Genomic DNA, 13,875 nt, shown 5'->3' with positions numbered 1-13,875 from the left:
CTGGATTCATTATTTTCAAGTGATGGAGGGTGGAGCAGAATCCTTCATTGTGATGCAGCGTTCCCGGGGCTGGGAACAAACTGGGCGCTCTAAAAGAGCCATTTTGCTTTTCCAGCAGGACAAAACCCAGCTCTGAGGGTGAGTTTTTCATGGCAGTGGGCTGGAGGAAGGAGCGGGGTGCTTTGCCTACCTTCCAAAGGGATGGATGGACCCGGCTGCTGCCGTGGCTTTGTCCCTCACCCGCGTTTTTTTGGGGGCACGGAAACAAGGCTGGGTCAACATTCTGGGGGGCGGGCTGCTGTGGGAAAGGCTCATCCCTTCACCCCCCTGGGAGTGTGATCCCGAGTGGAGCCAGCCTGGGCCGCGGGGATTCCTTTTCCAGGCTCGGGCTGGGATGCAGGATCTGGCCAGGCAGCACCAGCCGTCCTTGGGGCTCTGCTTCGGCTGCTGGGGGACGTGGGACAGCATCCCTGTGGAGCTCCTCAGGCTACGATTTCATTTTTTTTTTCCCAGCTGCCATATCTGCTTGGATTTAACAGAATTTGAGGGGGGAACCAGTCGGCAGGCCGGGCTCAGTCCCACCCCAGACACTCGGAGCTGTTTCCCGTGGGAGCCAGCAGGGAGAAATTTTCCCTCCTGGAAAAGGGAAGGGAGCTGGGGTGTTCCCTGTGTGGCACCTGCCGGGAGGGGAAGGGAAAGGGAAAAGGGTCTCTTCTCTTCCCGGGAGAACGGTGGAGATGCTCTTGCCCTCCAGGCTCCCGCACGGAGCTTGGGAAGGCGTCTGGGAGCGAGTCCGTGTTCTTGCAGAGGCCAAAATCCCGATTTTCCACCTCAGAATCGTTCCTTCACGGCACGGCCGGGAGTGGAGCGGGCCCCGGGGTTCAGCGGGTGCCCCAAGGATGGGGGAGCCTGGAATTCAATCCTCGGCGGCCGAGAGTGAGGCAGGAAAAAAGGGGATTTTGAGCTCGTCCTTCAGTCCGTACGGCGCGAACGAAGCAGCCGACTCGTGAGAACAAGGCTTCCTTTTATTGTTTCCAAATAAAATTAAAATTAAAAATAAAAATAAAAGGAAGAAAAATTGCCGGAGCGTCCCGAGGAGCGTTTCCCGACGTGCGGGAAGGTTTTCCCTTCGGGAGAAGCGGCGCGGGGATAAAACAAACCCCGCTCCGGCTGCGGCGGGGCCCGATCCCGGCGGGGAGCGGGGTCCAGCCCCGGGAATCCCCGCGCTCTCCGCCGCCCCGTCCACGACGTTCGATAACGACAAGGAGAAAAAAAAAAAAAAACAAAAAAACAAACGGGGCTTTCCCGTGAAATCCCAGCGCTCCGGGGCTCCCAGCCTCAATGTACCTCGGGTGGGGACGGGAGCGGAACGGCATCCCCGCGACATTAACGGGGCCGAGCGGGGCTGCTCCGCAGAGCGCTGATTTGTGGCGCTGGCCGGGACGAGCCCCGGGCCGCCCCCGCCCCGTCGGGACGAGCCCCGGGCGGCCGGGCCGCGGACACGCGTGCACAGCGACCCTCGCTCCCCCTCACAGCCAGCGCTGCCGTCGGGGCCGCGTGTCCAAAAACCGCAGAGACTTAAAAAAAAAACCAAAACCCGAAGGGAGGCCGGGAGGGGAGCGGGGCTGGGGCGGCCGTCGGCGATGCCGGAGGAGCGGGGCTGTCCGGGCGGGGGGACGCGCACGGGACGCGGCGATTTTACCACGTCCTGCCGTACAGCAGGTTGGGGCTGACCATGCCGCCGCTGTAGTCGACGCCGGCCGAGTCCAGGGATGCCAGGGGGGCCACGGGGCCGTGCAGCGCCGGCGGGCTGGGCGACAGCTCCTCCAGGTCTGCCGCCTGCCCCAGCGAGCCGGGGTGCGGGTGCGCGGCGGGCGCGGCGGCGGCGGCGGCCGCGGGGGCCGCGGGGACGGCGGGCCCGGGGCCCGGGGTGCCGCTGCCCGGCGGCGGGCAGGGTTTGCCGTCCTTCACCAGCACCGGCACGGCCACGCGGCGCGGCGAGGGCTGCTGGCACAGGCCGCCACCGCCGCCACCGCCGCCGCCGCCGCCGCCGCCGTCGGGGTGCAGCTGCTGCGCGGCCGCCTTGTCCTTGGCCTGGCGCTTCATCTTGTAGCGGTGGTTCTGGAACCAGATCTTCACCTGCGTGGGGGTCAGGTGGATCAGGCTGGCCAGGTGTTCCCGCTCGGGAGCCGACAGGTACTTCTGCTGCTTGAAGCGCCGCTCCAGCTCGTAGACCTGCGCCTGGGAGAAGAGCACCCTCCTCTTCCTCCGCGGCGCGGCGTGCAGCGGCACGATGGCCTTGGCGCCCTCGGCGATGCCGCTCAGGCCGCCCATGCCGGCCACGTTCATCCCCGCCGACGGCGCCATGAACCTGGAGACTGAGCGGCACCGGCGGCTCAGCGCCGGCCGCCGCCCGCCCCGTCGGGGCCGCGGCTCCCCCCAGGCCCCCGGCCGCCCCTTCCCCTTCCTCTTCTTCCTCCTCCTCCTCCTCCTCCTCGTCCTCCTCCGCCGCGCCCCCGCGCCCGCACTTACTGCTGGAGTAGCGGGGGTCGCCGCCGGGCCCGTACCAGCCGCCGCCCGCCGCCGCGCCGCCCCGCATCCCCTCGGGGTAGGCGGGCAGCTCGCCCACGTTGCCCAGCCCGCCGTTGCAGTAGCCCCCGACGGCGCCGTGCGGGAACTGCGAGACGCCGTGGGGCATGTGGTAGGCGGCCGCGCCCGCCGGGACGTGCTGCGGGACGGAGGCGGCGGCCGAGGGGGCCACGGGAGCCTGGCGGTACGGCCCGAGGGGCGCGCCCAGCCCGCCCGCCCCGTCCATGCCGCCGAACTTCTTGTAGCTCTCCTCCATGGGGCTGAGGATGTCGGTGACCGAGAAGGGCGTCGTGTGCTTGGGGCTCAGCGACATGACGCGACGGGGCGGGCCGGGCCGGGCCGGGCGATGCCGCCGGCACCGGCGAGCCGTCCGCGGCGGCGGCCACCAGCCCCGGGCGCCGGTAGCTCGCCGGTTCTTTTAGCCCGGCGCCGGGTTTACGCCAGACGCGGGGGGGCGGAGCGGCGGCGGGCGGCCCCGGCCCCTCCCCGCCTCCCGCCGGCCCCCGGCCCCGGCCCCCTCCTCCCGGCCATTGTCCTGCGCCCGCCCGACGGCTCTTAAGCCCGGCCAGCCCCGGGGCAGCGCCGGAGCGGCTCCGAGCGGCCCCGGCCCCGCCGCCCTCGCCCGTAAGTACCTGCCCCGTTGCCCCGGTCCCCTCTCCACGCTGCGCGGCCACCCCCGGGCACGGCTCCGGCCCGGCCCCGACGGCAGGAACGGGGCAGCCCCGGCCCCTGTCCCGCCCCTCGGAGCCGCCGCCGCCGCGGGGAGCGAGCCCGGCGGGGACCCCCGCGACACCGGGACACCTTTAGGGCCGACGCTGGGCTTGCGGTGGTGCTTTGGGGTTCTCTCGGTCGTTCTTCGTTTGCTGGTGGTTTTGGCACAACGAAAGGCAGCCCGAGCCCGGCCCGGGAAGCGGCTGCGGGGCTCCGGGACCCCGAGCCCGTCGGGGCAGCTCGGCGGGGCTGAGCGGGGTCTCAGCCCGGCTCAGAGCCGGGCCCGGCACCGGCACCGGCACCGCCGCGACGGGGCGGGCGCGCAGCCCGTGCGCGGGGAGATGCGCCGGGTGCGCCTATCCCAAAAATCCATAAAAGTCCTGCAGAGCGGGTGCCGGTCCCGGGCTGCTGCTCCCGGACTCCCCTCGGCTCCCGGTTTGGGAGCCCGGGGTATCCCGCACCCTCCGGACTGCACCCTTCCCTTCTCAACCCCCATCTTTTCTTTTTGGAGGCAAGACACCTGCAGCTCTGTGGTTAAAAATAAAAGATAAAAGATCAGAGCGAGCACGGATTTGCCTTTTAAAGTTCGTGCTCCCCGTTGGAACTCAGAGCCCGGCGAGGCTCAGGGGTTACACGGGATGCTCCCGAATCTCCACGCGCTGCCATCCAAATCCCACCTTCCCGACAGTTCTGGTCGGCTGCAGCCTTCCCACCCTTCGGGACAATTCCTGGCACCTCCATCCTTCTTTCCCCCTGCACCTCTGTTCCCCTGCTCCAAAAAAAAAAAAAAAAAAAAAAAAAGAAAAAAGCTTTTTTACATCTCTGTGTGAGCAGCACAGCGGCCGCCCCACGGGTGAGGACACTCTTTTGTTTTATTTTGTTATTTTATTATTTTATTATGTTGCTGTTGGGGCGGGGCTGAGGGGATCAGGCTGGAGCCCCCCCCAGCCCTGCAGGGAGATCTCTGGCAGGAACCTGCAGCTTGGAAAAGCAGGGATCCTGCCCTGGGGATGGATGGATCCATGGATGGAGAGGCAGAGCAAAGTGTCCCTGCTTCCCTCTGGGAAGGGAGAAGCTGCTCCTGGTGCTGTGGGGATGATTCTGGCACAATTTGGGATCTCACCGAGGCCTTGGTGCTGCCCTGGGGACAGAGCAGCCAGAATAAGGTGCAGGGCTGAGAGGGACTGGGCCTGTTTGTGTCAGCCTGGCCCTGCCAGCCGGGATTTCGGGATGTGGCACAAGCCAGGTGGTTTGTAGGGATTCAGGACAGGTGTGGTGCCAGCCTCTGCTCACACACCAGCACCCTGGACTGGGCACCTGGGGCTCAGGGAGTGAAATCCAGCCAGGGTGCCCCAGGACAGCAGCCCGGGAAGGGGCAGCTGGGGGGAAAGTGGTGTTTGGGATAAAAAACATCACATCGTTTTGTTGGTGGGGGAAAAGAAAATCCTTTTGATGTGGCAAGTGTCTCACCAAAAAAAAACCCCAAACCTTGAAATCTTTCTCGCTTATGGAACGCTTTTTTCTAACCTTACCCTCCATCACCTGGAGGCTCCACACAAACCAGGATTTCTTCCTTCCCTACCCCGGCAGGATCAAGCTGCAGATTCAAAGTGAAGTAGTTTAACAGCAAATTAAAAAAAAAAAAAAAAAAAAAAAAAAAGAAGAAGAAGAAATGCAACAGCTAAGAGCCAGGAAGCCAAACTCTGGCGTTTTAATTTTTGGGGGGTGATTTTCCCCGCTCCCTGATTACCCCAATTCCGCGGAAGGTCGCCCGGACGCCGGGCCGTGCAGATGTTATTTCCAGGAGTGCAGATATTATTTCCCAGCCCGGCTTGTCTCCCTGACCGTAATGACACTCTCGGGGCTCATTTCCACACTGAAGCTGTCCTTGGCTGTGCGAGCCCGCGCCTGGCACGGCGGAGGTGCCGACCCCGGCGAGCCACAATTGACACGGAGATGGAAGCTGATTTTTTTTTTTTTTTTTTTGGTGGGGGGGAGTTTCTCAATAATCCAGTATAAATGCTAATCCATTTCTCGCCCCGAAAGCGATGGTTTCCTCCAAATAATCAGCGGTGGCCTCTCCCTGTGGCAGTTTGCCTTGATTCAGCTCTCACCAATAATTTGCGGAGATTAAAAGGGTCTCGGGAACCGAGGCTTAAGGAATTGCTTTCTGAAGACGCGGCGAGATTGGAAAAGGAACCCGGGGTTTCCAGCGCGCTCTAAAACCATTTGCACGTAAACCCCGGAATTAGGAGCTTGAAGTGGCTCTAAATGGGCTCCTGGCAGGCCAGGCAAGAAATGGACCCGGCACAGGGACACCTCCCCTGCCTGGGGACATCGAGCCCCGCACCAGGAACTGCGCGCTGGGATGCCCGGCAGGAATTCCCTGCAGTGGCACGGCCACACCAGGACGCCCCTGTGGCAGGTCTAGGGGGTTGCTTATCCTAAAAGTCAGGTTTAAGGGGTTTCTTACCCTCAAAGTCAGGTTTAAGGGGTTTCTTACCCTAAAAGTCAGGTTTAGGGGGTGTTACCTCCCTGTCCACCCGCAGGCTTCCCTGCCCCTCTTCGCATGATGGTCATGGAATAATCTTTATCCCTGTGCTTGTAGGTTTTCCTACAGCGACTTTTTTGGGATAACTCCCCTCCCCCTCGACGCTTCCCTGGAATTGCTGCTGGATGGATGGATGGATGGATGGATGGATGGATGGATGGATGGATGGATGGATGTGTTTTCCTCGGGTGGCAGAGTGGGGACAAGCCAGCTCTGCTCCTGCCTGTGGAAAGGGATGTTTCCAGCTCCAGGGCTCCCAGGTAAATGTCTTGTGTCCTCAGATCCGGCTGGGAAAAGTTTCTGGAAAGGGAAAAGTGTGTGGGAGGCAGAGGAGCCAGTTCCAGTGTGGGTAGCAGGGATGTGAAATATCCCAGAGCTGCTTTTAAGGTTTTCCTAATTATTGAAGCAGCAGAAAATACCCCAGTGCTGTGGGATATTCCTGAGGCATCTCCTCCAGCTTTCCCTCAGATAACAGAACACAGATATTCCTCTGGCACTGCAATGCTCTGTGCCAGGATCCCTGATCCTGATTCCCAATCCCTGATCCCCAATCCCTGATCCATGATCCCAAATCCCCAATCCCTGCCCCGCTCCCACCTGGCAGCAGCTCCTTTGTGCTGGTCCCACTGCCTCTCTCCCTTTGTTGAGCCCGTGGTTTCAGTTCCATTTTTTGGTTGTTTTTTTTTTTTTTTTCCCAGGTGAATTAGTGGGAATAACAGGCTGGCTTTCCCTTTCCTCGTGGCTGCAGTGTGGGTGAGGGCAGGCCAGGAAAATCCGGGCTCCTGAACTCAGAATTCCCTCCTGCTTTGTGCTGCTCGTGGCTGCTCCTGCCTTTGGAACGGGAGCCCTTCCAGGATGTTTTCCCATGGGTTTTACCCAGCCTGGGCTGTGGGATCACCCTGGAACTCTGCTTTGGGCTGGGAGGGCCCAGCAGGACCATCCAGATGGAAATTTGCCAGCTCCGATTTACAATGGATAAAAAAATTACCGAAATTTTTGCCATTTTACCTAAATTTGCCAGCAGCCTGGCCTGGAGCACTTCCAGGCCTATCCAGCATTCCCATGCTCCGTGGCAGCTGGGCTCAGTGCGTGTCCAGGGGACTTAGGCTGAGCTTTAGCCCTGGCTCTGCTGCCCAGGAGAGAGCCTTGAGCTGGCAGGGAGGCTGGATGAGCCAGGGCTGCCTGTGTCCAACAGGGATTCACCTCCTGACAGGGCTGGATCTGCACAAACCCCCAGACAAACACGTGGGTTTCCTTGGGAAAGGGGAAAATTTAAAAAGTGGGAAATCCTCCATTTGGGTCAGGTTTAGATGCCCTGTGAGGAAGTCATGGAGTAAAGACTTCATGAAGGATGATCTCCATGACTTCTAAAATCAGAGCAATATTCCATGTACAGCTGGGAATAACCATAGTGACTCGGGGTGGGGAGAAATGATTTCCCTCCATCCCTGTTTTCTGTGCAGCCCTGAGGAGCTGGGCTGTGCCTGGTGGGTGCAGGACCTGACAGGGGAATAGGGAATGTGTCACTTCCCAGGGATGTGGAGAGCCGGGGGACATGGTCCAGCGGTGCAGCTGAGGGTGTGACATGGGGATCAGCCGGGATTTTGGGACATCCTGTGGGAGCTGAGCTGCTCCTGCTGTGGGATCACCTCGGGACAGGAGCTGGAGAATGGCCCCGGGCTGGCCCCTGGTGACATTAAACCACTGTTTTGGGGCTCTCACCTGCAGGACTCCGCGCTTTTGGGGAGGGGAAAATCCCTGCAAACATCCCATTGTTGAAGCGCTGGAATGAGCCCCGCCTGGAAAAACGGCGGAGAAGTTTCCCAGTGGAACAAAAGCCCCGAGCAGATGTTGGGAGAGGCGCTGGCCTCTTCCAGATGGGGTTAATGAAAGCCTCCGTTAGGTGAAAAAAAAAAGAGGAAACCGAAGTTTTTGAAGGAGCTTCTCCTGCCGTGCGTTTTCTCCTGCTCAAGGCCGTCCTTTTTCCCGGAGCCCGGCTCCCTGCTCCGCCTCATTGTTCCCTCCCGCTGCTGCCGAGCCGCCTCTGACCCGCCCGTGTCACGGCTCCCGGCGCTCTTTGTCACCCTGGGGGTGGCTCTGCCAGGCACGAGTGCCATCCCAATCGCCCAAATCCCAGCAACCCAAATCCCAGTAACCCAAACCCCAATAACCCAAATCCCAGCAACCCAAATCCCAGTAACCCAAATCCCAATAACCCGAATCCCAATAACCCGAATCCCAGTAACCCAAATCCCAGTAACCCAAACCCCAATAACCCAAATCCCAGTAACCCAAACCCCAGTAACCCAGATCCCAGTAACCCAGATCCCAGTAACCCAAATCCCAATAACCCGAATCCCAATAACCCAAACCCCAATAACCCAAATCCCAGTAACCCAAACCCCAATAACCCAAATCCCAGTAACCCAGATCCCAGTAACCCGAATCCAAATAACCCAAATCCCAATAACCCGAATCCCAATAACCCAAACCCCAATAACCCAAATCCCAGCAACCCAAATCCCAGTAACCCAAACCCCAATAATCCAAATCCCAGTAACCCGAATCCCAATAACCTGAATCCCAATAACCCAAATCCCAGCAACCCAAACCCCAATAACCCAAATCCCAGTAAGCCAAACTCCAATAACCCAAACCCCAATCACCCAAATCTCAGTAACCCAAACTCCAATAATCCAAACCCCAATAACCCAAACCCCAATCACCCAAATCTCAGTAACCCAAACCCCAATCACCCAAACCCCAATAACCCAAACTCCAATCACCCAAATCCCAGTAACCCAAATCCCAATAACCCGAATCCCAGTAACCCAAACCCCAATAACCCAAATCCCAATAACCCAGCACCGCCTGGCACCGGGATGGTCCCAAATGGATGCAGAGCTCAGGGGCTCCATCCCTCGCTTTTCTCTTTCCCCCCTGAGGATCCCCCACAGGAGATGGGGTCGGGATGGAGCTCAGGGAGCCGAGGATGGATGCCTGCAAGTCCTCACTCTTATTTTCCTGCTGGAATCTGCCCTGCTCCAGAGCCCTCGGGAATCACTGAGCCCTGGGGTTTTTATTTTGGGGGTTGTAGAGCTCGCAGGGACTGGATTTGAGGTGTCCCAGGGACAGGATTTGAGGTGTCCCAGGGGCAGGATTTGAGGTGTCCCAGGGACAGGATTTGAGGTGTCCCCAGGGCAGGATTTGAGGTGTCCCGAGGACGGGACTTGAGGTGTCCCAGGGGCGGGATTTGAGGTGTCCCCAGGGACAGGATTTGAGGTGTCCCAGGGGCGGGATTTGAGGTGTCCCAGGGACAGGATTTGAGGTGTCCCGAGGACGGGATTTGAGGTGTCCCAGGGCGGGATTTGAGGTGTCCCAGGGGCAGGATTTGAGGTGTCCCAGGGGCAGGATTTGAGGTGTCCCGAGGATGGGATTTGAGGTGTCCCTGGGGCGGGATTTGAGGTGTCCCAGGGGCGGGATTTGAGGTGTCCAGGGGCGGGATTTGAGGTGTCCCAGGGGCAGGATTTGAGGTGTCCCAGGGGCGGGATTTGAGGTGTCCCAATGGCGGGATTTGAGGTGTCCCGAGGGCTGGATTTAAGGAGTCCCAATGGCAGGATTTGAGGTGTCCCGAGGTTGGGATTTGAGGTGTCCCAGGGGCAGGATTTGAGGAGTCCCGAGGACGGGATTTGAGGTGTCCCAGGGACGGGATTTGAGGTGTCCCAGGGACGGGATTTGAGGTGTCCCTGGGGCGGGACTTGAGGTGTCCCAGGGGCGGGATTTGAGATGTCCCGAGGACGGGATTTGAGGTGTCCCAGGGGTGGGATTTGGGGTGTCCCAGGGACAGGATTTGAGGTGTCCCCAGGGCGGGATTTGAGGTGTCCCGAGGATGGGATTTGAGGTGTCCCAGGGACAGGATTTGAGGTGTCCCAGGGGCGGGATTTGAGGTGTCCCAGGGGCGGGATTTGAGGTGTCCCGAGGTTGGGATTTGAGGTGTCCCAGGGGCGGGATTTGAGGTGTCCCATGGGGATTTGTCCCCTGCTGGGCTCCAGGTATGTGGGATCCACTCCCGTCTCTGGGAACAAGGGTGGTAGGGCTGAGAGTTTTTCTCAGGGACTTCTTGGGGTTTCGGCTCCTGCCAAAATCAATTAAAATCATCAGCCTTCATGATCAGCCTCGACTCCAAACATCCCTGGGGGCTTTCAGTGCCCCACCCGCTTTTCCATGAGGAAATTCCCTCTGCTGCCCGGGCTGGGTTTACCCCAGCGCCTGGCACACGGAGTATTGACACCGTGTTCGTTCCGGCGTTAAACTGCTAATTAATTACGACATTTGTGCTGCTTCATTCCGCTCCCCGGATCTGCAGAACCTGGCAGGCAGTTAATTAGCTCTCTCTATGCAAAGGATAGCGGGGAAAAAAAATAATTGCTTGAGGAATGGTGGCAGCCTTCTCCCAGCGAGGTCCTACCTAGGAGCTGCCTCTGTCAAAGGCCAATCCTTTGGAAGAGAGATGTGAAGGAAAAGGTTGGCCGGGAGATGTGGCTCGCCGGCTGTTATTTAGTGCTTGTGAGTCCGAGGGAAATCAATTATCTAAACAGCTCCCGTGGTGGAATGGGTTTCTTTTATTCTTCTCTAAATATGTGCCCATCTTTGTGTGCGTGGGGCCGAGAGCGAGGGAGGAGCCCCGGCCTCTCACAGCCCCTGCCTGGCCAGGCTGAGGGGCTTCCCCGCCTTCCCAGCCGCTTGGAAATAGGATTTCTATTCCCAAGGAGGGACGGGAGCCCCCCAGCTTCACAGCCCCGAGGGTACCCTGGTTTGCCAGGCACACAGACGCCTCCAGGGGCTTCTCGGGAAGTGATTTTGGGGGGCACCTGTCCCCAGACCCCCCTCAGAGGCTTTGGCAGCACATCCCCCTGGAGCAGGGAAGCTGCTCCTCTGCTTTTCCCACCTTTGCCGCTGCTGGAGCAAGGGGATCTTTCAGCTGCCTTCGACCCCAGACCGTTCCACGATTCTAACCCCCGTTTTAATTTTTTTTTCCCCCCCCCCCAGCACACCAGGCACCGCTCTCCCCATTCTCTGCCCTCTCTAACGAGGACAGGTCCGTGACTCGTCGGGATACAAGAGCAGCTTTTTACTCGGGGGCCGACAAAGACGACGAGGAAGCCAGGATAATGGAAATGGTGTTTGTGCCTGCAGGGATAAACAGGAATTTTCTTAACCAGATTGGAACCTCCAGCAGGTAACCTGCCCTCTGCCCCCCCCCTGCGAGAAAGTTGTTTTATTAGCAGATAGTTCCGTGTTGAGGCTGCCACAGGAGCGTTGCGGTAATGGAGTTGACATCTATATAATGGAGTTGACATTTTATTCAAAAGGGAAAAGAAAAAGCTTTAACAAACAGGGGTGCCCCCCTCCCCCTTCCTTTTCTCCCCGTGTTTTGCTGCCATCGATCGCGTCGAGCAGCACAAACTTTGAGCGGCCGCCCGTGCTGGCAATTTAATAAAATTCCATCCAGCCGTGGGTGCTTCAGGGGCGGGGGACAATCCGCCCGCTGGGAACTTGAACTTGGCTGGGAAATCAAGGCAAGGGCTTTGTTCAGCAGCGGAGCTCCACAATTCCAGCCACAATTCCAGGCAGCACGCTCGCCTGGGGCTGCTGGATGCTTCTGGGATAGGGAGATCTTCCTGGAGAAAGAACGGGGATTCCTGGAGAACAGGGACTCCTGGAATCTCCTCTCTGAACTGCCCCAGGGTCTGGGGTGGCTTGGGTTGCAAAGGAAACCTCTCCCGTGTTCTCCGGCTTCATCAGAGCAGGTTTGGGACAGCAGGGACAAAGCGGTGACGGAGGTGACAGAAGATGCCGGAGCCAGGTGCTGGCTGGATTCCAGGATAAAGATCCGGGCTGGAAGCACCAAAGCTCCCTGCAGCCGCCCCTCCCGGTGGGGAATGAGCCTCTTGGGATTTGTATCCCGGCTCTGGGATGCAGGGAGTGACCCACACTTGTCCCCTCTGGTCCTGTCGCCTCGTTCCGGGTGGTGGCAGAAGCGTCACCGAGGGAACGCAGCGGCTCCCAGGGCCCCAAATGCTGCTGGGAACCGGAGCATTTTTAATTAACTCGAGTTAAAAGTCCCTCGGTGGCGTCCTCGGGCCGGTGTGTGATTTAAGTCACACTTCTCCCTTTCCCCCCTTCTGACAACTCCATTGACATTTGTGTTTCTGATGTAATAATCAGATGCTAAAACACCGAGATTACATTTGGATCAACACATTTGGTTCTTAAACCCCGAAAGTAATTATCTTTTCTCATCTACAGCCGATGGAAATATTATTCCATTACCCATTAAGCAGCTCTGAGCGGGGGTGGTGTCACCGCTGCGAGGCCTCCGTGGGTTTTAACCTCAGCTTTTCCCCATGGCTGGAAACTTTTTTGGGGGAGCTGTGGGTGGTCCAGTCGGCAGACGGGAACTGCCCCAAGTAGAATGAAGGTGCACGGAGCGTTCACCTGCTGAAGTAATTTGGTTTCCTCTGGGTTTTCCTCGAAGGAAAATTCAGCTGCCGCTTCCCAGCTCTCCTCCTGGCTCCCTGCGGAACAGGGACACGCCCAGGGACCCCCAGGCCCCCTCTGGGAGGGATTCCCGGGCAGGAAATGGGTAAGGAAGTCAATAACGGCACGTGCTTGGAGTGGGACTCCAGCTCGGGGCTGGAAACCCTTGGGGAAGCTCCGGCCTCAATTAAGCACTTAATCAGGAGAGAGCGGCAATTTCCCGAGCGTGGATGCAGAGGTGGGAGGGGAAAGCGTCTCGGTGGCAATCCCCATCCCTCCACATCCCTCGGGGCTCGGGGGGAGGCTCCTGCAGCACAGCGGGTGCCAGGAATGTTGGGGAACACGGAGCTTGGTGCCTCAGGTGCCACCTGAGGAGTGAAACCGCGGATCCTCTCCTGCTGGCACCGCTTTCCCTCCTCTGGAATTACAGCTGCAATTGTCTCTTTTCCTTCCCCCCCACCCCCAGGTGTTGATTGGAGATTTCACGCAGCATTCCCAGGATAAGAAGCTCCCAGGGAGTTTTCTGGGAAATTTCTGGACTCGAGGGAGGTGCTGGTCCCTCAGGAGGATGCACTGGGGCACTTTTTTTGGTTGTTTCGGGGCTGGTTCCTGCCCTGTGCCTGGCGTTCTCCCTGCTGCCGTTTTTCCCTGGGGGAGTTCTCTGCTCTCACCCTCCCTAATCCCCAAGTTTCCAGGGCACATCTGGGAAGCGCTTGGTGCTCTCTCCACTCGTTCCACACTCGATTCCGGACGCTGCTGTCGAGGTTCATTGCTGGTGTTTTCTGTCTCATTGTCTCGGAGGATTCCCAGAACTCCTTGTTCCATCTCCAAGTGGCGAAGAACGCGGAGTTTGCCACCACCGGCGTGGCTCATCCTCCTTGGAGCACCTGATTCAGCGTCTGCCGAAGTCACCGGGACTTTTTTTCCACTGGATCTCAAGTCAAGGCTCCTCCAGGCTGGCGCTGGCTTGGATGGGCTTCGAGTGTGGCACACGAGGCACGATGGGCTCCTTGTTCCTCCCCAGCTCCCCGAGCGAGGCTCAAATCCTCCCAAATAAACGCAGACGAAACCCTTGTCGTTATTTCGGGGGGTTTGAAGGGGGCACAGGCAGAGCTGGGATTGCTCTGAGCCAAATTCTCTCCCAGAGCTGCGTGGGCAGCTCAGGAGGTGGAAGGAACCTGGAACGGTGAGAGTTATTCCTTAAAAACCGTGTCCTGGAAAACTCTGGAGCATTTTTAGCTGCTCCACTGCGGTGTTGGCTCCCAAAGGTCCCTGAGGCAGCCGCTGGAGGAGTTCAGGGTGGCTTCTCCCCCTGCTGCAGCCACACGGGACGGAATAAATCTGTCCTTACACGCAGCCCGGCCAAAACAAACACTGGGCTGCGCTGAAGTGGCAGCCCAAACATAGGCGGGCATCGGGCTGGGACCCTCAGGATAGCTTAATTTAATTTAATTATGTTTTAATTTAATTTAATTTAGTGATGT

The 13,875-nt window shown here is 59.0% G+C and overlaps 1 protein-coding gene across 2 annotated transcripts; it reads right to left on the bottom strand.

The window, feature by feature from the left end:
• Positions 1 to 1,698: 1,698 nt before the first annotated feature.
• Positions 1,699 to 2,902, bottom strand: NKX2-4 (NK2 homeobox 4). 2 transcript variants are annotated; one of them, XM_088160835.1, is made up of 3 exons: positions 2,533 to 2,902; positions 1,885 to 2,378; positions 1,699 to 1,839 (listed from the first exon to the last, which is right to left on the bottom strand). In XM_088160835.1, the coding sequence occupies exons 1-3, from the start codon at positions 2,900 to 2,902 to the stop codon at positions 1,699 to 1,701; spliced, it is 1,005 nt and encodes a 334-aa protein (XP_088016961.1). The 2 variants fall into 2 exon arrangements, with proteins under 2 accessions (XP_088016961.1, XP_088016959.1); XM_088160833.1 differs by having other exon boundaries at positions 1,699 to 2,378.
• Between the last annotated feature and the right edge of the window lie 10,973 nt (positions 2,903 to 13,875).

The sequence above is a fragment of the Sturnus vulgaris genome, chromosome 3, assembly GCF_052056855.1.
Source record: "Sturnus vulgaris isolate bStuVul1 chromosome 3, bStuVul1.hap1, whole genome shotgun sequence".
Taxonomy (NCBI): Eukaryota; Metazoa; Chordata; class Aves; order Passeriformes; family Sturnidae; genus Sturnus; species Sturnus vulgaris.
This window is presented reverse-complemented; position numbering and strand designations above follow the sequence as displayed.